This window comes from Equus caballus, chromosome 29 (genome assembly GCF_041296265.1).
Source record: "Equus caballus isolate H_3958 breed thoroughbred chromosome 29, TB-T2T, whole genome shotgun sequence".
Classification (NCBI taxonomy): domain Eukaryota; kingdom Metazoa; phylum Chordata; class Mammalia; order Perissodactyla; family Equidae; genus Equus; species Equus caballus.
In genome coordinates, this window is record NC_091712.1 from 28,048,467 (window position 1) to 28,071,001 (window position 22,535).

General features: G+C 37.7%; 1 protein-coding gene and 1 long non-coding RNA gene across 2 annotated transcripts in view; one reads left to right on the forward strand and one right to left on the reverse strand.

Annotated features, from left to right (window-relative positions):
- The window catches only part of MALRD1 (MAM and LDL receptor class A domain containing 1), a 653,802-nt gene extending 649,650 nt beyond the window's left edge, over nt 1-4,152 (reverse strand). The window contains exon 1 of the mRNA XM_023631939.2: nt 3,954-4,152. Coding sequence (XP_023487707.2) covers nt 3,954-4,152 — 199 coding nt within the window. The remainder of the gene's footprint in view (nt 1-3,953) is intronic.
- On the forward strand, nt 4,056-16,462 carry LOC138921404 (uncharacterized). The gene is made up of 3 exons (XR_011433959.1): nt 4,056-4,191; nt 11,645-11,764; nt 12,859-16,462. It is a non-coding gene; the product is annotated as an uncharacterized lncRNA (long non-coding RNA).
- The last annotated feature ends 6,073 nt before the right edge of the window (nt 16,463-22,535 follow it).

Here is a 22,535-nt window from a genome sequence, read left to right on the forward strand (position 1 = left end):
GGACTAATTTACATGACGCACTATTATAAACCTATTAATGAAAGTTATTCCTCATTATTAATCTTTTTCTTTTTCCCCTTTCTAGCTATTCTTACTCATTTTTATAGATGAACTTGAAAGTCACCTTATCAGGTTCCAAAATTTATACCCATTAGCTTTTGTATTAGAATTTAATTAACACGTAGATTGATTTCATGAAAATGTACATATTTGTACTATTGAAGCATACCATTAAGAAAGTCTTGCCGTGAATCTTTCTTCCATATATCTGCAATTTTTTCTAATTTTCTTTAGCTAGGCTCTCCATATTCATTATTAGATTTCTTACATATATAATTCTATTGTGTTATGGATCAAATGCTTGTATGCCTCCAAAATTCATATGTTGAAGCCTTAACCCCCAATGTGATGGTATTTGGAAGTGGGGAGTCTAGGAAGTGGTTGGATCATGAGGGTGGAGCCTTCAAGATGAGATTAGTGCCCTTAAAAGAAGAGACACTAGAGATGACCTTTTTCTTCGCCATGTGAGGGCACAGCAAGAAGATAGCTGTCTGCAAACCAGGAGAAGAGCCTTCATCAGACACCACATCTGCCAGCACCTTATCTTGGATTCCCAGCCTCCAGACTGTGAGAAATAAATGTTTGTTGTTTAAGTCACCCAGTCTATGGTATTTATTATTATAATAGCCCAAACTAAGACATGCCGCTAATGTGAGCAGGATTTTTAAGTATTTTTATTAGCTGTTTCATTACAATATGCATAAAAATTTTGCATACAATGTAGTGCTAAGATAAATACTGCACATGAAGTCTCACATTTCACTCTATTAATGCTTTCGTTTCAAGTACTTCAGTGAGCCAGTTACTTTTAAAAGTAGTTGATATTTACGTCATCCTATTGGAGAACAGTGTTTTACTTAACGTCATCTGGTTAAACACTATCACCTCTCAGATTTTGAGAATGTACCACTAAGGTAATTTTCACACATTTCACTTATAAATTTAGATTTATGTGAAGCAAATACATTTTGAAAATTTCTTGTTCCTACATTGAAAGAGTTTGTAAAGGAAATTAGATAAAACCTCAAAACTTTATGATAGATTCCATCAAATCAAAGTATAAAAATTGATTCCTATATCCTTATAAAATACTAGACTGAACGGATAAGTTTTTAAGTATGACACGTAGGTCGGGGAAAAAATATCCGATTAACTGAATATATTTTTCTCTTTTGAATCACATGCAGTTTAAAGTAAATTGAGTCCTAAAATGAATATATAACAGCTACTTTTAATACTAACTTCGGGTCTGCAAAAACAATTATCTAAGAATATTTTCTCGCAACACTTCAGCGGCAGAGATTCATTGCAGAAGATCTATCTCAACACTGCATCAGTAGTACACTTTGTAATCTTTTCTGGTTGATTTAGATTTGAATGGTAGTAACAGAAGTAATACAACTGTCTCTATTGTTAAGAAAAATAAATCGGGGTAAAGCCTTTGTACATCAAATAGTTTTGAGCAATTGCTAGAAGAGAAGCTAGGCTATCTCTGTATGTGGTATAATAACTCTGATATTAAAATAAATAAACAAATAATAGTAAAAAATAATGAAGACGACCAGAAAATGAGGATCAGCATGGAAGCAGACAATGCCAACCCCTGGAACATGATTTTAAAAAAAATACGCAGACCAGTACCCCAACATTTGTTTCCTTGGCTCAGGACATCAACAAATTCTAATAACGAGGAATTCTTGTCAATACTAGAACCAAACAGTTGTTACACCTAAAAATTATTTTTCCTGCCCACGGTATAGTGCCCTATATTATGTGTAAATAGAATAAATTCCATTGTGAAGATTCTCTCTTTCAAAAACTAACATCTTAAAAAAATACTGAGTTAAAATAACAGGTTCAAGTATTCTTAAAAAGAGGTCCATCGCGGAAAATAAGAAAATTCTCAAAACCCATTAATACAATCATTTCTATCTGAAATTTAACTTCAACTATGCCAATTTCATTAAGAAAAGTCAACATATTAATCTATTTCTTTAAAGGTCACACCACTTGGATGTTACAGAGGAGCATAGATTGATTTTTTTCAAAATGTGACTACTTTAACATCATTATAAAGTTAGCTTTTAAAAAAAATTTCATCTGTAAGGTTAGCATCACGAATTTTCAAGAGAAAAACTGCTCGCCCATCATTATTCCTTCCCAATATTTTCCCCCTAGCGTGGTGTACAAAAGAAACGCATTCTTGAAAGTGATTTTCAATTTTATCTACAGGTCATGGTCCACATTTTAAATAAAATACTGAAGAGGAAACTTCTCAGAAATGAAAATGAAAAGTGAAAAAGCCAGAAGGTGATCTCCCAATGTAACATTTAAAATGAAATCTGTTTATTCGACAGATCTGTTGCTTTGCTTTCCTATAAGGCTGCAACTTATTATAATTTTTCATGCGGTCGAGACCTTTCCACTCCGTGGCTTTCTCCTTCTTTCACATTAACCTTTTCCCTGAAGCAGGACCATGCATGTTATCACAGCAAGCATGCTAAAGGAAGCTTCACAGAGATTAATAATGGAAAGGACTTTGCACTTCTTGTCAAACCAGCCCAGTGGTTCCTCTTTGCTGCTCACCATGGAGCAGTAAGGGCTTTCCCAGTCAGGCCAGAAAATGGGCAGCACACCCACAGTCAGCCTCTCTAGGGAAATTGGACAAATATAAATGAATCCTTGTCCTTGCTTGTGCTTTGTGCTTAATAGTTACTAGGTACTAACAGCATGATAGCTATCCCAAACTATGGAAGAAAAATCATTTAGCTTGTTTTCTCCCATGGAGAAGAAAGTTTTCAGCAATCATTTTTCTTATCTTAATGTAATCACTGAATATGTAAACAGAAGGCAAACAATAGCAAAATTAAATATGTATAAACATATTAGCAGAAGAAAATGAAGAATTCTGTAAACACTGATTAATACAGTATCTGAATAAAACACAGAAAATATATTTGAGTAAAGTGCTGTAAAATAATAGAATCCACGCCTCCAGTTGAGTCATAATTATTATGAACCAATAATAAACCCATTTAATTTTATGAAAATGTTTACAAAAGATGATTTTCATAAGAACGACACCAGTCTCCACTGGTGAAATGCAGTGTTCCTTCAGGACGTCATATTGCAATAGACACTACAGAAACATGCATGTCTTTATCCAGGTTTTCCCTTGGTGAGTGGTTTCCTTTTTATTAACATTATATCAGTAAGCAAAAGAGCATTCTCCCACCAGTGAGAGGCAGTTTATCTCACTTTATAACCCCAAATAATAAAATGGAGGTTCAAGATCACACAATTATTAGATGGTTTATCCAGGACCCAAATCTAGGTCCTGCACTCTCTGAAGCTTGTGCCCTTTTCTTTGCCCTGGAATCAAAGGATACAAGCCAGAGTTGTGCCCTGTGTGGAAGTGGTACCAACTCACTTGGTAATAGAGTCCTATAAGCAAAAATAAAATCCACTCATCCAATCTAAAATGCATTTCAAATATTTCCATACTGAATCCAAACTTAGGCTCATAATTTCCATCACAGCATTTTAAAGCTGCAGTAATGAGCTTCTTTTGAATTTTACCTCCCTAATATAACATTAAAAGCTATGTTTCTGCATATCACTCCTTCTTTATAATTAGTAAAAACTGACTTAAAATACGTTCCATCCAGTTAGAATCATAGCAATTTGATATTGTTTAATTAGAGTAATTTTTATATAAGGACCCATCTCTTTATTGAAAAGCACATTTTAGTTTCTGATTTACATCAAAGGCATATAAATGAAATCCATGCAGCGCCAGGTACCTAGCTGAATCTCCCTGGGCTGCTCATTAGCCCCTGGTTTGAAGGTGCATGGTGAATTGAAATCCGAAGCAGGAGAGAAATGGCACTTACATTGCTGTTCATCGCTCTTGTCCCCACACTGATCTGTGAAGTCACACACATTGTCAGGAGGTAAGGAGACCCCATTGCCACACTGAAAGGCTTCTGCTCCTCGCTGAACCAGTGTAAAGATGAAAACACAGGAAATCCAAACGACGCAAGAAGCTTCCTTCTTCGGGAATGCTAACATTCTGACCAAGCAGAAGAGCATCATTGGAGATGTCAGTTAGGGATCAGGCAGTTGTAACGGGTGAGTCCATAACTAGAAACTTTCTTTTTCTTTTCCCTATTCTTCGTTTTCCAGATTTGTCTCATACGGCTGGACGCTATTGGTGACTATTTGCAACTCTAAAAATGACTCCCAGGGCAGTTCGTCTGCTCGTTCAGAGGAGTGTCTTTAGAAAATATTTAACTTGAGAAATTGCATCATTTCTATATCTATCATGGATATTTATTGCCCTACATGTACCGTGTTTAAACAACTTAAGCCTTTATGATCATGCTATCTCCTGAAAGAAAATTTTAAAAAACAAAGAGGCGGTACATAAATGGGGGAGGGAGGGACCACAACAAAGTTATAAGTAACATGGGAATGTTCTGTATTAATTCCTATCCTTAGTCACATTCATGTAATGAGGACATTATTCTGGTTACTAAAATTTATTCAAATATTCCAGGTCTGATTATTAGAATTGGTCTGTGAGAATGAAATGCTTGTCCTTTTTATCAAATAGAAACCTCGCATTGCTTGTTTAGATAAATTGAAAACAACAGGATTTTAAAAGTTGAAGCATAATGGAGATCTTTATTTTACAAATCACGTAACTTGGACCCAAGAAAATTAAGTGATATTTATGAAGAAATATAGTAACTTGTGTTAGAAACTAGAATTCAAATGTCCTACTGCTTAGCGCAGTGTTCTCTCTTCTATAGCATGCTGATTCCCTTGTCAATTCATCTTAATTTGCTTTTACAAGTGAAACACGTGATTTCAGGATGCATATTCAGAATCAACAGTATCCTGAAGTTCAGAACACATTGACATATTAATAATAAAATTCTATGAAGCTGAATAATAATGAGAGAAATTATATGAAGCTGAATATTCAAAATATTCCTTTATATTTGGTTTCTTAAAGGCATATTAAAGTTCTCTTTCAACTGCTTTCTTTTACTTTCTGCAATATAACTGCAGGAGACAAAGACACCCCATGAGACTAGAAAAATCAGTTGGAGAATGTAGAGTAAAAAGGGCCATAGCTCAAGGATAGAGAATGCATCTGTGCCTTTGAAGAAAATGTTGGAAGAGAATGATTTTCCCCATATTCTGGAAAAAAAGATCCAATAAAAATATAAAGTTCTAAGGTATGGGCCTTTGGGAATCTAGTAAGAAAATCCATAATTTTGCCCTATCATTGAGCACTCCACATGATCTAGCATTTCATTGCTCTGTGCTTCATTCCAATTTCAGAAATATTCATTCTCCTTACCTTTCTGTTTTACAAATGAATATTAAGTAATGCCTTGCCGACTTCTCTTTCTTTGTGTGTCTCTTAAATGTTGATTATCCTTATAGTTGCATGTTAGTCCTCCTCTCTGTTCAGATTATACTTTTTTCTACGCTTATCTTTTCATGCTAATAATTTCAAGTATTATCTGTACATTATTGTCTCCCAAAACTATATCTCAAGTCCTGAAATGATATGCTGCTCAAATCTATGTTTTAAGCCTTCTTCCTGAGTATACACACATACACAGACACACACACACACACACACACACACCCCACAAAAACAGACAGCCTAATTGACAAGGTCTACTTGAATCAAAAGCTAAATCCATCCTTCTTTCCCCCACCCAATCAACCAGCTAATACTCCCATAATCTGTATTTTAATGAATGGTACCTTCTTCTGCCCAATTTCCCATGCCAGGAACCTCTATATTGGTCCTGGACTACTCTCATCCACTCTACCTATCAATCGTCCAGTCTTGTGCATTCCATATTCCAGGTGAAGACGCCATAAATTCTCATCTCAGCAACACCCCAAACCAAATATTTCTTCAACCTACAACTCGTTTTCCAATCTTCAGGCAAAGTAACCATTCCTAAGCAAAAATCCACTTCTATATATTTCCATGTGAAATCAGTGTAAATGTCACACTCCTTAGCCTGGCTTACAGACACAGCTTATCTTTTGAGGTTTTGATGCTTATTGCACTCTCCCTTATGCTCTCAGTCACAGCCTTACTGAACTATTGCACTGGCAGTTTTCTAAACATGCCATCTCTAGACTTCAAATCTGAGTTCCCTTCTCCACACTACCACCAAGTTAATACTAATTATTCTTTGTTTTCAAGCTTGGGGGACTTTCTGTAAGAGTTCCCAGGCTGAGCTAAATTTCATTCCTGGGTTCTCATTCATCTCAACACCTACAGGCCTGGTATGACCACTGTCCATTTATTTCCAAGATTCCTCCACTATTCTGTAAGAACTAAGCAGAATTGTGAATTTTGCACTATTGTATCCCCAGTTACTGGCACAGTTCCTGGCAAATAGTAGTGGCCCAATAAGTAATTGCCAATTGAATGGAATTAATGGGGGCATACACTCATTTCAACTTTTGCTAGGCGGAGGTAAATAAGTGCAATGAACATGTGAAATTTAAAAATGCCATTACGTAAAAAACATATAATTCTGGTGTTCAGTGTTGCTTTTCCATTTCTACACCTTGCGCCATTTTAAAAGTCTCTTTAGATTTTGAAATTGTAATTTTGTGTTACACCAGCAATGCACTCCACCATCCTCCCAACACTAAATCAGTAAATGATTGTATCGTGTCAAAGCTCATTTTGAGTTTTCCTCTTTAAGAAAGAAAGGAAGGAAGGAAGAGAAGAAGGGAGAGAGAGAGGAATAAGGGAAGAAAAGAAAAAAGACAAGAGGGGGGGAAGGAAGAGAAGCAAAAAGGTGTAAAGAGGCATGCAAACAAAAACATTTCAATTTTATATCCCGATTCTGAATTCAGGTCCTGTAACATTTTATATGTTCACTATTTTCCGTTAGGAAAAAAATCACGTATTTTATTGCTGTCATAGCTGTTTATTGACTAGATTCAGTGGGGAAACTCCTTTATTAACTGTTACTGCCTACTAAAAATAACATTATGTTATACTGTTTCAAGCGCCATTCATCATTTAGACAGGAAATGAACTGGAATGGTGGCACCAAAAGTAAATCAGTATAATCCAGTAATTTAATAATTTATAAGGCAAATTTATATTTTGTTGCCAAAAGATAAAATTTTTTGCAACCGGTAATTTCTCTATCACTTTTTCTCTGCATGTACCAAAAGGGGAAAGGAATAAACTGATACTGATAGAAATCAGTGTTGTTTTTATGAAGTTTATTGAGGAAGAGAAAAAATCCTTATAGATCCCAGTGCTCTAACACGGTGCTGGGTGCATCCTACACATTGTCTCATTCTGTCCAAACACCTTCTTGCATAGTTTTCTGCTTCTACTTTAAAAATTATTTCTCAGTTATCCAAGATCACATGATTATTAAATGAAGGAGCTTGGAGGAGAACCCAAGATAGAAAAAAATGAATACAGAATTTTAATTGAATTATGCTGCCAACAATTTTCATGAGGCAGTATAAAGCCCCTGTGTGGGACCTCCAAAAGGCAAAATATTCAAAAGTGACAGGGCAAACTCATTTAAAGAAAACACAATGTTCTATCTGTTTTAAGAGATTGAGCGCATACTTTATGCTTGACGTGGGTGGGGGGCAGGAAGACAGGAGAGATACCATGAAGAACAAGACAATGAACCTGACTTAAAAGAATTTACAATCTGGGGAGGGAGTATAAGACATTTATAAGAATTGTACAAACACTGCTTCTAGTTTTGGCTGAAAAATAGTGGATTATATTTCCTATTTAAAAAATAAGCCAACTCTCAAACTACAAAAACATTAGATGTTGGATGGAGCGGAATATGAAATGCTTTTAAATATATAACTGAGTCTTGAGCCTGCAAAACGTAAAGCAGATGCCAAGAGTCAAAAGGGAGATAGAGCCAACACAATAGAGTTTATTACTGAGTGACCATACTAAAGAATATTTTAAGGAAAATTCCAGAATTAATGAAAATAATCATTGAAAGCAGGTATGAGTTGCAAGATGAAGCAGTGAGTAAATACTGAAGCTATATTGCAGATAATAGTAACCCAGAACCCTAACCTTGAAACATAAACAAGGGCAGGTAATAAAAAGATTTGGATTGCATAAGATATGGAAATAGAATTGATATCCTTGCATAAAGCCAGAGAAAGCATACGCTAGGAAAAAAATTCCTGGCACCTTCAATAAAGATTTCCATAGATCATGATCATTCAAACAAGAGTTCACAGTAAAAAATAAACGGGCAAATGACAAACAAGTCTCTATGATTTAGAGCCAGCACAAATAATCAAATAAACAAAGGCACAACTAAATACCCCCAAAATTTCATATATTGGCATTATGTGATAGTGAATATAAAATAATTATGTATCAAATATTAAAAAGATTAAATTTTTAAAATAAGCACAAGGAAGAAGACAATAGCCATGATTTTATAAAGTTGACCAGGGAAAATATAACCAGTGAAAATGAAAACAAAGTAGACGGTATAAATAGGGAGTAAAAACCAGAAATGAATAAAGAATGTAGAGAATTGGAAGATAGATTTGAAAAAATTATACCAAAATGCAACATAGAGATGTATGCAAATATGAAAAAATATAGATTAAAACTTGAAACATAGAATGATAGGGTCCAACATATAACTAAATGAAACTTACAGGGAGATAGAAAATCGGGATGGCAATATTTGAAGTAAAAATTTTCCAGAAATGAAAAAAGTCATGTAGTCTAAGGAGTTGATGATTGCAAGTACCTCTACTCCCTTACTCCTCCTTCACAGATTCCCTTGATAAAACAAGCAGCCGTTCCAATTATCCCATTCTCTGCTATTTCTTCCAGAAGATTAATGCAGAGGAAACACCTTATAACTCATTCTATGAAGACAGCATTACCCTAATACCAAAACCAGACGAAGATGTTAAAGAAAGGAAAGTTACAAACCAGTATCTCTCGTGAACGTAAATATAAAAATCCTCAACAAACTATTAGCAAACCAAATACAACAATGGATAAAAAGGTTTATGTACCATAACAAGTGAAATTTATTCTGGGTATGTAAAATTAGTTCAACATTCAAAATCAATTAATATAACTCATCACATCAACAGTCTAAAGAAGAAAAACCATATGATCATTTCAATTGATGCAGAAAAAGCATTGGACAAAATCCAAAATCCATTTGTAATAAAAACTCTAAGTAAACTAAAACTAGAGGGAAATAATCAACTTGATAAATAACATCTACCAAAAACCTACAGCTAATATCATACTTAATGGTAATAAACTAGATGTTTTCCCCCTAAGATCAGAAATAAAGCAAGGATGTCCCCTCTCGTCATTCTCATTCAATGTCATACTAAAAAATCTAGTTAATGGTAAGACAAGAAAAGGAAAGAAAAGATATACAGACTGGGAAGGAAGAAATAAAACTGTCTTTGTTCACAGCGACATGATTTTCTATGTAGAAAATCTAAAAATCACATACACAAAAAAACCCTGAAACTAATAAGTGATTACAGCAAGGTTTCAGGATACAAAACAAATATATGAAACCAATTGCTTCCCCTCTCTCCCTGAAACTGCTTTCCCTCACTTCCCACCTCTATCACTACCCAGGGACAGAACGATGGAAACAAGCTGAACAAGGTCAGCTCTGTTTGGAATTTGGAAGGTGGTCTCTGCCCCTTTTTCCTTCCTCCATTCTGTCCCCTGCATCCCTGGTCTTATGTCACTGCAGAACCCCACCTCATCTTCCACCCTCTCAACACTCAGCTACCTAATCTCTTCACCCTCGAAAATGTCTTTTTTGACATCCGCTACACACTAAGAGATTCACCCTCTGATTAATCAATTCACGCTGGAAAAAAAGAATGACTTTCTGGAGAATCTGCATTATTTAATGGAGCTTAATAATAGAATAATGTATTTAAATGTGTTGAATTTCAAACAATAGTGAAAAGGATCAGGATTTCTGGCTCTTAGGGGGAAATAATTCCCACAAGAGGGATTACTCCTAAAACCAGACTTAGTTGATGTTGTAGTAGAGATGAAGAAACTGCTTCTCAATATCAATATCAGTAACGCAAGTTATTTTAGTCCTAGTTCTTTTGGTTACTAGCAACAGCTTTATTCAAATTTCTTCCAAAGCTGGGTGAAGGAGGAGGATTTATTGGAAATATGTATTAAGATTGGAGTTATTCAATTAATCAGCTTTTAATTCATTGCCAAGCACTTTTCTAAGTATTTAAGGACATGGTGGTAAAGAAGTCAGAAAAATTTCATATTTTCATGTGCTGATATTTTAATAGAGGAATCATCTAATGAAAAATTAAAGTCAATAATATAGAAAGAAGAAAGAGAGAACAGAAGGAGGGAGAGAGAAGAGGGAAGGGAGAGGAGAGGAGAGGAAAGGAGAGGTGAGAAGGAGAGGAGAGGGGAAGAGAGAAGGAGAGGAGAGAATAGAAGAAAAGGAGAGGAGAGGGAAGAATAGGAGAAGAGAGGGGAGGAGGAGAGGAGGGGAAGAAGAGGAGGGAAGAGGGGAGGAAAGGATGGGAGGAGAGGAGAGGGGAACAGAGTAGAGAAATAGAGAAGAGGAGAGGAAGACAGGAGAGGAGAGGAGAGGAGAGGAAAATAGGAGAAGAGAGGAGAGAAGAGGAGGAGAAGGGAGGAAGAGAGGAGAGGAGAGGAGAAAAGAGAAGGACATGATGATAGAAAGCAGATGGCGAGGTGATTTTTGAGAAGGTGTCATTTAAGCTGAGGCTTAAATACTGAGTCACCCATGGGAAGATCTGGAAGAAGTATATCTCAATCAAATAGAACAGCAAGTACAAAGGCCCTGGGGTGGAAACAGATGTGAGTTTCCTAGGATATGTAGGAGGAAAAGTGTGGCACATTTGAGGAACAGGCAGCCTGTCAGTGCAGCTGAGCACATGGAAGGAGGGGAAGAAGGGCCAGAGATGAGGTTAGAGAGGTGCGACGTGGTCAGATTCCATATGGGGTTTTGCCTTTAGGGTATAAGCAAAGGAAAGTCATTGGGGGATTTTTGTTCAGAAGCATTTCATCCTCTGGTCTACATTTTAAAAAGCAGTTTGGGGGCCTGGCCCTATGGCTGAGTGGTTAAGTTCACGTGCTCTGCTTCAGCGGCCCAGTGTTTCCTTGGTTTGAATCCTGGGCATGGACATGGCACTGCTCATCAAACCACGCTGAGGCGGCGTCCCACATGCCACAATTAGAAGGACCCACAACTAAAGTATACACCTATGTACCGCGGGGCTTTGGGGAGAAAAAGGAAAAAATAAAATCTTTAAAAAAAAAAAAAAAAGCAGTTTGAGCTCCAGTTTGGAGAATGGGTAAGAAAGGAATGGGAGTGGAAGCAGAGTCTTCACCTAAAAGGCTGTGGCAGGATGCAGAAGACATGATAGAGGGCAGTCTGGGCTGGAACGGAGGAGATGGATGAGAAATTCAAGATCTGAGATGTCTCTGGAGATGAGTGCCTTCTCCCTCTCTCTTTTTCTCTAGTTCTGACTGCTCCTGTGGACATGTGGATTTTCTCAGCCCGCTTCTTTCCCTTCTCTCCTGGGAGCTTCAGCTGCTTATGTGTGGATTTTGTTTCCTTGACTGTTCACCTGTGGCTTGAAGGTAACCTCTCCTGGGGCCACTCTGGCCCGTCTCTAGATTTCAGGAGCCTTCAGTTTTAGTTTCATCTTTTCGTTCATTCAATCTCTATGTTGATTAATCCATGTTTCTGAAATGGAATGGCTCAGCTCTTCATCTCATGCCAACCCAGTAAGGCATATCAGCAGCCATCCTACTGATGGGTTGATCTGGTCTGAGGGCTCATCCTTGGCCTGATTAGCTGCCTCAAGAGAGAATGATCCTAGGGTCAAAATCATGGCCCCCTGGGGAGCAGAGACTGAGGTCAAGGCAGAAGAGGTCAGAGTGTCCCCTTATTCTCCTCCCCAAGTTCACCAGTCAACTTATTCCTTCCGTTTACTTATTGAAATTTCTGGAAAAAAAGAATTCAAGGGGCTTATGAAGCCAGACACCTTATTAAAAAAAAAAAAATAGGGCAAATACCCTAACAAAGTAGCTATAACAAATTTGATTATTGAATTAGCTCCAAGTTACTAAGAACAAAAAAGAAGTAATCATGGGGCCAATGTCATAATAATTACTATGAGACTACTCGGGAGTCATGATTGAGGAAAATTAAAGCATTTTAACATTGCAGATGCTGTTTGCCTTGTCTAATATGCCCTTCTAAATCATCTGCTGAACAGCTCCTGCTCATCTCTCAAGACTCAACTTAACCCCAAAATCCTCTGAAAACCATCCCTGACTTCTTCTACCACCTCCTAGTTTGTCTGTTTGTTTCCACGGCAGCCAGCTTGCATTTCTAGAGTGCCTGTTCTGGACTGTGTTTTGATGGGGAGCTTCAATGTCTGACCCTCTCTGCTAAATGGTGACCTCTTTAGGGCTTTCCATTCATTCATCTGTTGATCCTTACTGCTCAGTACAGCATTCATCACAGATTAGTGCCCAATAAATATTCATTGAATGTATACATGAATGAATAAGCATTGCATTATAAAAATAACTGCCTCTGATTCTCAGTGGGTTTTTTAAATGTTGTTTGTTTATCTGTCCAGCAAACCTTTCGCCCATTTGGTAACATTACATTATTTTCTTTGTGAAACCACCCAAACTAATTCTAAGCCCCTCTTAATTCATAGGAGTCCTGGGCAATCAGACCCACCTACCCAGGATAAACATGTGACCCAACCAAGGCCACGGAGGAGCATTCCCACACCAGAAACTATCAGAAAAGAGATGCTCCCTTCTGCTGAGGTGGCTAAGCTGAGTCAACAAAGGCCAGATTTTCTGGTAGCCATCTTGAGCACCATTTGAGGAGAATCTCCCTGAGAATTAAGCCAATAGAGATGTTAGCTGAGCCAAGAGATGAAGATGGATAAATTTCTGTGACTTTGGTTAAGTCCCTAAACATAGCCATGCTGAAAGCTGAATCTATACCTGAGATTCTTAACTTAAATAAGCTAAGAGAATTTTTGGCTTCGTTGAGTTTATTTCCAAGTCAACCAAAAATGTTTGGACTAATACACACAGTTTTATGTTTTCTTTTATTGTATTTAATATTGATTTTGAACTTAAGGAACAAGATAAAGTATTGATTTCAAATTGAAGGAAAAGAGCATATTTCTAAATAAATCTCTCCTGGTTACTCCCTATTCAACTAGTTTTAAGAAAGCTTTATTGTATAATTGTTAAACCTAAAGGTATATTTTCTAAAAGTTATAAGCAAACCAGAGATTTATCCCATGGTTTTTGATATAAGGCTACTTAAAAGACTGCTTTGTGTAAGATGAGTTTATATTAAGATATAAGAAAGCGAATAGTGCTCTCATGGTCTTGCTGGAAACTCATAGGAAATCGAGTCTTACGGCTGAATAAAATGTTTCTATTGGAGTTAAAAGGGACTCTTTGACAGAGTAAGATGGTAGAAAACCAAAGAAAAATAGTAAATGCAAAATGAAGGAAACAGGGCCCCTTTTCCTGTTAGGGGTGCACTCCATGTAATATTTGGTTTCACTGTGAGCAGAGTGGTCCGCACACCATTTAGGCTGAGCACAGCAGGTGCTCATGGCCCGTAGATCCTAGAAGAGGAGAACTGAGAGTCCTTGAGATCCTGCGTGAACCTGGGGATCCCGTGTTGAAACAGCAAGCAAGCTCGAATAGAAGCCTCTCCACATTTCCCACAATCGAGACAACACGTTCACATAAGGACTAGGAGTTGCTAAGGTGGGGAAATTGGAGAAGTTAACCATCTACAATATTAGTTTATCTGAGTTTCCCTCATTGACTTAATTCTGTATCAAACTGTGACTGGTACACAGGGAAAGAACACTCTGTTTTAATATGATAGATAGTCCCAGGTAAAATCTATACCTAAGAAAGCTGGTGGGTGTATGAAATTTTTAAACTTGACAATACTGAAATTCTGTTTAGGAAAAAGAACCCCATTTAAAATAGAACTCACGTAAGTTTACCAAATCATCACAAAGATACTCTATATGATTTAGAAGAACCTCAATCCACTCTTCTCTCATTTATTTCATTTTGTGCTTAAATTACACATGTGGGCCTTTAGGACAGTTCCATTCTGCCACTTAAAAATGATTAAATATCTACTATTTGTCAAGTACTCAGCTTGGCACTGGACGTATGGAGCTAATTACTTCATTGTCCCAATTTCGTGAAAATAACAGTAAATACTCAAGAACCGCATACCAATTCATTCCATAAAGGATGTATTTTAGTGGATTCAATCAATATTCAGAATCCATCTGGAAATCTACTGATGATACAAAGAATACTTCATTTAGAAGGATATCAACAAGACTATAAACAGCTGTCATCTCTGTAGATGGTATTGCAAGGGCAGATGAGATCCTCATTTCTGTCTTTCAGAAATTCCTCCAAATTGTAGGTTATGGATAATTTTTGCTTGTGTGATTTTTTTTAAGTTCATCAAATAGTAGTAAATATATATTTTAAGTAAAAAGATAGAATGTTCCAAATTTTATATTACATGATACAGTTCAAAGCACAATATAAAATCTAATCTAAAGAAATGACAATCATTGCAACAAGGAAAGTCTGAGTTAGTCCTGAAAATCTGGGTTCTAGCTTGGGGGAAGATACTCACATGGCATTAGATTTATTTTCAAGGGATGAAATATAGTCTCAAAGACTCAAATAGATCACAGGAAGGAAGTTTGACTTCATCACCATCAAGGCTCCAACATAATGCATCTGTTGAAGTCCAGGACTCACTCTGTCTCCTTGATGTGAAAGCTGATACGTTCACTTCTAATAACATGCCCAGAGCAACACTCTCAAGAACTTTTGAATGATTGAACTCCACTGAGTGATGTCAATGGTACCCTGTACACAAAATTCAGCCAGTTACTGAAACCAGGGACTCACCAGACCAAAGGAAAAGAATCATAGAGTTTCCTAAAGTAATGAAGCTTTCAAAATGTTCTGAAATACCGCTTTTGAATACTTCTCTTAAATCCATAAAAGTCTAAGACTTCTTGGGGCCAGCTCCACTGCATAGTGGTTGAGCTCGGTGCACTCCGCTTAGGCAGCCCAGGTTTGTGGGTTCAGATCCTGGGTGTGGACCTACACACCGCTCATCAAGCCATGCTGTGGGGGCATCCAACATATAAAGTAGAGGAAGGTTGGCACAGGAAAGTATTTTAGAATAGTTCAAAGAAAGTATGTGAGCCATTAAGAAAGAAAATACCCTTGATTTCAGCTGGACATTTGATAACACATGATATTATTGGGATTTAGCTGAGAAAAATGTGTTTGATGTTAGTACAGTTATTTAGAGTTCAGTTCTTGTTTTAAAAAGTTCCAAATAATTACAACATACATGATGTCACAGTAAAAGTAAGTAGGTAATTGCACACTCCTCTGCTCTGCTTTGACCTCACCAATGGCTTAGATAAGGGACTTCTGAAGACATTCTCTAATAACCAGAAGCTGGGGGAAATAGCTAATAATTTACATGACAGAATCGAGTTCCTAACTTATTGTCTTATACTTAACTGAAAAGATAACATTTTCAATATGTATTAAAACAAATTTAACCCAGCAATTCCACTTCTAAAATTTTCTCTAAGGAGAGAGAAAAACTGGTCAAAAAATCTCATCGCAGAGTTTCTTAAAATAGGGAAAAATGTAAACAGTGGAAGAGTTTAACAAATATAATACATTTATGCAATTTAGTTATTGAAAAATCATTATATAGATCAAGGGCAGGCAAACTACAGGCTAGAGGCCAAATTTGGCCCATGGCCTGTTTTTGTACAGCCTGTGAGCTAAAAAAAATATGATTTTTATATATTTTAAGTGTAAAACAAAAATCAATAACCACAAAACAAAACAAAGAATATCACGTAGCAGAGACACATGTGTCTCGCAAGACTAAATAAAGTATTTGCTATCTGGTTTATTACAGAAAGAGTTTACTGACCACTGATATAGTCCTGTAAAAAATGGCACAGAAAGATGTTCATACAACAAATAGCACATAAAACAGCATGTGAGGTTTTCCATTTTGTAAAATTTTGCAAATGTATGTGTATACACACAGAAATATCTAGAAGATAGTGAGTATAATTCTGACGGGGTAATTTCTGAGTTATGAAATTGTACCTTTTCTTTATCCTTTTCACTTATAGGTTGACTTTTAAAGTACTGTATTTATGTATCATTTTCATAATAAAAGGTTATTTTGGTTTTGAAAAATAGAGATATCTAAAATACAGTAAATGCTAATACTTATTAGGCTTCTGGTATATGCTGGGAACTGTTGTCAGGCCTTGACATGCATTTACTCACATGAATCTGCACAATATCCAGTGAAATACATACTTTTCTAAGCCTATTTTCTATTTCAAAGCTAAAAATCAGAGAGTTAGTTAGCTGTCCAAGTTTGCATAACTAGTTAAGTGGTGGAGCTGTGGTTAAAATGTCAATAGTGCCATTCCTAAGACATTGCCTTTAACCACTAAAAAACATTGCCCTACAAAGATGTGGGTCAGTTGTGGCCTCACAGCAACACTTGGACAAAATTCCTGGGTCTTTTGTGATATTAACTTTTGTACAGTTTAGTGAGTGATCTAGCATCCAGGAAAAGATAACTCGATCTTCTGTTTTATGAATAGAATCCAGGACTAAAGAAGTTAGAGTTCTGCTCCCTATCTAGACTGTCTGATGACACTTTGAGAATTGTATTCAGTTCTGAGTATCCTTCTTGGGAAGAAATATTGACAATCTGAATCATTTAAAAGGGAGAACAAAAGAATAGTCAGGATGGTAAAGCAACCCAAATGTTTGTCCTAAGAAGTGAAGAAGAAGAGATAAATTAAGGAAAATCACACAACTTCTTCAATGGTTGAAGGTCCCTTATAAAGGAGAGCTAAGCCTCATTCTCTATGGCCCCATGGGGTAGACATAGGACCATGTGGTACAAGTCATGAAGAAGTAGCTCTCACCCTAAGAAATCTAAGAATGTTTTTTCTTAACACCCATAGCACAAGAAATGTACTATTCACTTTAGTGGTGTGTCCTTCCCCAAAGATTTCATAAGAAAGAAGGCTGGGGCATGACCTGAAAGGAATTGAGTATGTTGACTTCTGGATAGCAGCCACAAGTGATGTAAAATGACAATAGGCTAAAGGGCAAACTTGCTCCACAAACTAGATATAACTTGGCAACATAAAAAGTCAACCACAGAGACCAGCGTTTTCAAACTTCATGCTAGGAAATACCCATCACTGGAGAGAAAATAATCATCTCTCTGTTCACGACGAGGATCTCAGAAAAAGCGCATTTATTTTTAGGAATTTTCATCATTCAAAGATATATATAAGGTAGAAAGTGAGAATGAAAACTGTCCACCCCAACACTCAGCCTGGATGCTGAAATCAACACCACATTTTACCGTCTTCATCAACATGGCTCTCCTGTCTTTTATCATCTTCATTAACATTTCTTTACTTTTCCAGGACTGTTCTTGGGTTTGCCCCCTAAGACTCCTTGAATCTCTGCCTCAAAATCCTCACCTTGCTGTTCCCAACAAATCTGAAATCTTGTATCATAATTCTTACCCAATTCTAATCAAGTCCTTATGCTGAAAGACCTGCCTTAAGCCAGATTTCCAGTTCTCTGAGACATTGACCGCCAAAGCTCTTTGAGGCGGTATTCTCCCTTGCTGTGGTAAGCAGTCAATTCAGCTTTGTCTTATCAAAAGGTTCTGCTGTAATGTTTAGGGGCCAACTTTTGACAAAGGCAGCTGCAGAAGACGGACACCAAATAATGATAATTAGAGAGAAGGAATTGGAACTCAATATATTTGGAAGATCAAAGTAGTAAGTATGAACAACTTGGCAACATCATGATGACAATGGACACTCTGATGTTAAGGTGATCAGTTCAGGAAATACACAATTATAAATAAATGAAACAAATTAACTGTGTGTCCATGTGTGTTTGTGTTTAGAAAAAAGTGGAACTTGGATTATGCTGATTTGTCATCTAACAAATGACTGAAACTCTTATCCCTCCACATGACATATGGAAGACCTGGCATTGTAGTCTTGAAGATGGAAGCTAAACAAATAAATCAGACATGGAATATGCCAAAGGTTGTGATGAAATCTTGGTGCTGCACAGTTCCTCGACATCAGCTTTCTTACCCTTTGTTCTTTGGCAAGAGTGAAGAGGGAGGAGTGGGAGGAAGGGAGCCGTAGGAGAGGCTGCTTGTTGTTATTACAAAACGTCAGAGAACGGAGCTTCAAAAGCTTGAAAGAGAACAGGAAGACGTCCAAGTGTATAATAATGTTTTTTTCTTTTTTTGCTCCTCAATGGTAAACAAAGACACGCCTGGTATTTCTCTATTCACCATTCTATTTTCTCTTGACCTACTTTTGCTTCAACCTTTCAAAGGCCCAGATGTGTTCAGAGTTCTTAGAATTACAGTCGAATAAAACCCAAAGTCAGAGAATATAAGATGTGTATGGTATGAGTTTGCAGGAAGAAAGCATGGGTCGGAGACACTTGTAGCAAGACATTGAAAGATATTTTTAAGGCAGATGATTAACAAAAGCAAGCAGAACTGAGAAAGAAACCAGAAAGATTCACTAACTAAGGTAAAGATAAATTCAAATCACCAATAAGACATAGGAATAGCATCTATATTGAAGGCACTATATCTATAATTGTTTAACTAGAAAGTAGAAAGTAAAATTAGGAAAGGGAAAGAATGCCATCATTTAATTATTTTTTTACTTTTTTTTTTGAGGAAGATTAGCCCTGAGCTAACTACTGCCAATCCTCCTCTTTTTGCTGAGGAAGACTGGCCCTGAGCTAACATCCATTCCCATCTTCCTCTACTTTATACATGGGACGCCTACCACAGCATGGCTTTTGCCAAGCGGTGCCATGCCTGCACCCTGGATCTGAACCGGTGAACCCCAGGCTGCCGAGAAGTGGAACATGCGAACTTAACTGCTGCGCCACTGGGCTGGCCCCCTCCATCATTTATTATGTGTGGCTATGTTGTAGAAAGTGAGAGATTGCTTGTGAAACAATCCAAAGCTGTAAGGTGAGTGTAATTTAACACACTACATAGATACAGAGCATCCAACCTGAAATAAGGTTGTAGAACATGGTTGTTGTGGAAAATTCTGGAATCTAATGAAAAGGTAAATAATATTTTTGTCAAGGCTCTGTTTGAAGTATTTTACAGGAAAACATAAATGGTATTCTTTGCTCGCTCTCATTCTTAGAAGAATTGTGAAGGAGTAAAGAAAATTTAAGCACCAGGGGATGGGACAGCAAAACTGACTGTGATAGGAAAGCCAAAATGCGGGAAAGAGGAAAGAATTGACCCACCGGATCTCACCTCCAGGCGGTATTAACCCCCAGCTGGGTTGCACAGTGTGGGTGGGCAGCACAAGCAGAAAGATCTCCAGGTGGCATTAATAGGGAAGCCTCTCACAGTGTCTTAGCCCATTTTGGCTGCTGTAACAGAATAACTACAGATTAGGTGGCTTATAAACGACAGAAATTTATTTCTTTGAGTTCTGGAGGCTGGGAAGTCCACGATGAAAGTGCTAGCACATTGAGAGTCTGGTGAGGACTTATTTCTCGTTCCTAGACACCCGTCTTCTCCATGTTCTCACATGGGGGAAGGGATGAAGGAGCAACCTGAGGTCTCCTTTATAAGAGCGTTAATTTCATTTGTTATGGCCTAATCACCTCCCAAAGACCCCACCTCCAAATACCATCATCTTGGGGATTAGGTTTCAGCATATGAATTTGTGGGGGACACAAACAGTCCATGGCAAGGAGGAGACACAGAACAACAGGTGCAGGGGTGTAGGTTGAAACAATGCAGAGCTGGAACAGAAGAAAGTAAGTCAGAGAAGATCTGAAGTGGTACCCAAGAAAACCTGATACAAGCAGTATTGGAAGCATGATCCAGTATAGAGAGGCCTAAGGCAGTGAAGAGAGAGAGAAACTTTGACCCCTGGGCCACTCTAGTGTTTCGAGGTCAGAAAATTAAGGAACAAACGTGGGAAAGAAGCAACAGCTGGGGAGGTAGGATGAAAGCTAGGGCAGTGTGGTGTTCCAGAAACTAAATCAAGGAAGGAATTCAAGAAGAGACAGTGATCAACTGTCAAATGCAGCTGAGAGATCAACTAAGAAAAGAACAACGTGGATATAGCAACAATGTGAAGGTTATTGGTGACTTTGTCAAAAGAAGCAAATAAGAGCCTCCTTGGAGTTCAAGACCAAATGGGAAGAGAGGAATTCAGGAAAGTGCTTATAGGTAAATCTTTCCAAGAGTTTAGTCACAGTGGGAAAAAGAAGTGGGAGAGCAGCTGAAAAAAGATGTGGGGTCAAAGGAGCATTTTTTAATGAATAAAGAAAGGACAACATGTCTGTATGTTCACGAGAATAACCCAGAAGAAAGGGAAAATTTAATGATGGAAACAAGGAGAAAATTGCTGCTTGATTGTCCTTGAGTGGGTAAAAGGGGATATATTCCAGCGTCCAGGGGTAGGAACTGCAGGCAGTTGATCCATATTCCCTGAAGATGAGAGTACATGTGAACACAGATTCAGGTAAGCGGGTGTTCATAGTGTGGAGCATAAGGAAGTTCTCTCCGAATTTCTTCAATTTTCTTACAGTCATAGAAAGCAAAGTCATGAGCTGAGAATGAACTTAGGAGAGGAAGTATTGGAGGCTCGTGGAGAAAGCAGATGTATAAAATGGTCCTGCAGTAGAGGAGGGGAGAGTAAATGCACCAGGGACAACAGTATGACAGCAGGGCAGCATTCAGAGGCCAGTGGGGGATGACGTGGGGTGTATGGGACAGACTCTGGAGCCAGAGAGCCTGACTGAGAACCCAGCCTCCATCAGCTTTAACCTATGAGATCTGGGCAAATTAGTTAACCTCTCGGACCCTCCCTTTCCTGCTCCATAAAATAGGGATATCCTCATAGAATAGAGGATTACGGATAATCATAGAATTATACCTGAAGCAGAGTAAGTTTTATATGTGATAGCTATTATCTATATTGATACTAATGATCATGGATTTAAATTTAAGATAAACACCAAAGATCAACAGTTATCAAAGACACTCAACTCCTTTCCCTCTCACTACCTAATACAATAAGTTACCAAGCCCTGTTAATTCTAATTTCAAAAAATTTTTCAAACATCACGTTACAGCATATAAAATTGCCAATATACAATTGCTGATCTACTATAAAAAGTAGAGGGGCGAGCCCAGTAGTATAGTGGTTAAGTTCGCACACTCCACTTCAGCAGCCCAGGGTTTGTGGGTTTGGATCCCAGGCACAGACCTACACACTGCTCATCAAACCATGCTTTGGCAGCGTCCCACATACAAAATAGAGGAAGATTAGCACAGATGTTAGCTCAGGGCCAATCTTCCTCGAGCCAGAAGTGAAAAATTGGCAACACATGTTAGTTCAGGGCCAATCTTCCTCACCAAAAAAAAAAAAAAAAAAACCCAAAACAAAAACCTGTATACAGTTTGACCTATTATGTTCCTTAATTTGTGTCAGACCAACTTTAGATGAGGGACCCAAGCCCTAACAGACTACGGGATTTTTCTAGTGCTTTATGGCAAGTTTCTTCAACTACCACAGTACATCTGCCTTTGCAACCTTTCTGTATCTTTTTCACTATCTATTCCTATTTTATTCTAGAACCTCATGACATTCACACACACACACACACACACACACACACACACACAAATCTTCTAAAAACTTTCTTTAGAGAAAATCACTGGCAAGAAGTTTTTTTCCAAATGGAAGAAAGAGGCATCTGAGTCTGTCAGGAGAAAAATGACTGAGGACCTCTCAGGAGCTGAAAGGAAAGTGATAGATCCACTGAGTAGAAAGATCAGTTGAGGCCTGGAGGGAGAAAAGAGAGCATCCGCAGGTGCCGCCCCCGGGCCCATGCCTGAAACAAAGATTTCCCTGAAAAATATTACAAAGATGAGCGATGAATCGCAGGAGAGGCGAAGCACTAAAAACAACCACCACCACCCAAAAAAATCCTTGAAAAACCATCGACCCTTTAAAAGAAAAAAACCTCAAGTCTGAGACATAAAGATTCCCGTTGTTTTTCCCGCAATACACAATGCAATGGCGTCCACTCAGGCGAACCTTGGTTCCATCCTGAAAACTTCCAAAGGATATTGCCGTTCCTCCAATTTCAGCTACAGGAGTCAGTTACAGAGGAAGCTAACCTCTTCCGAACAGGTTTATATTCT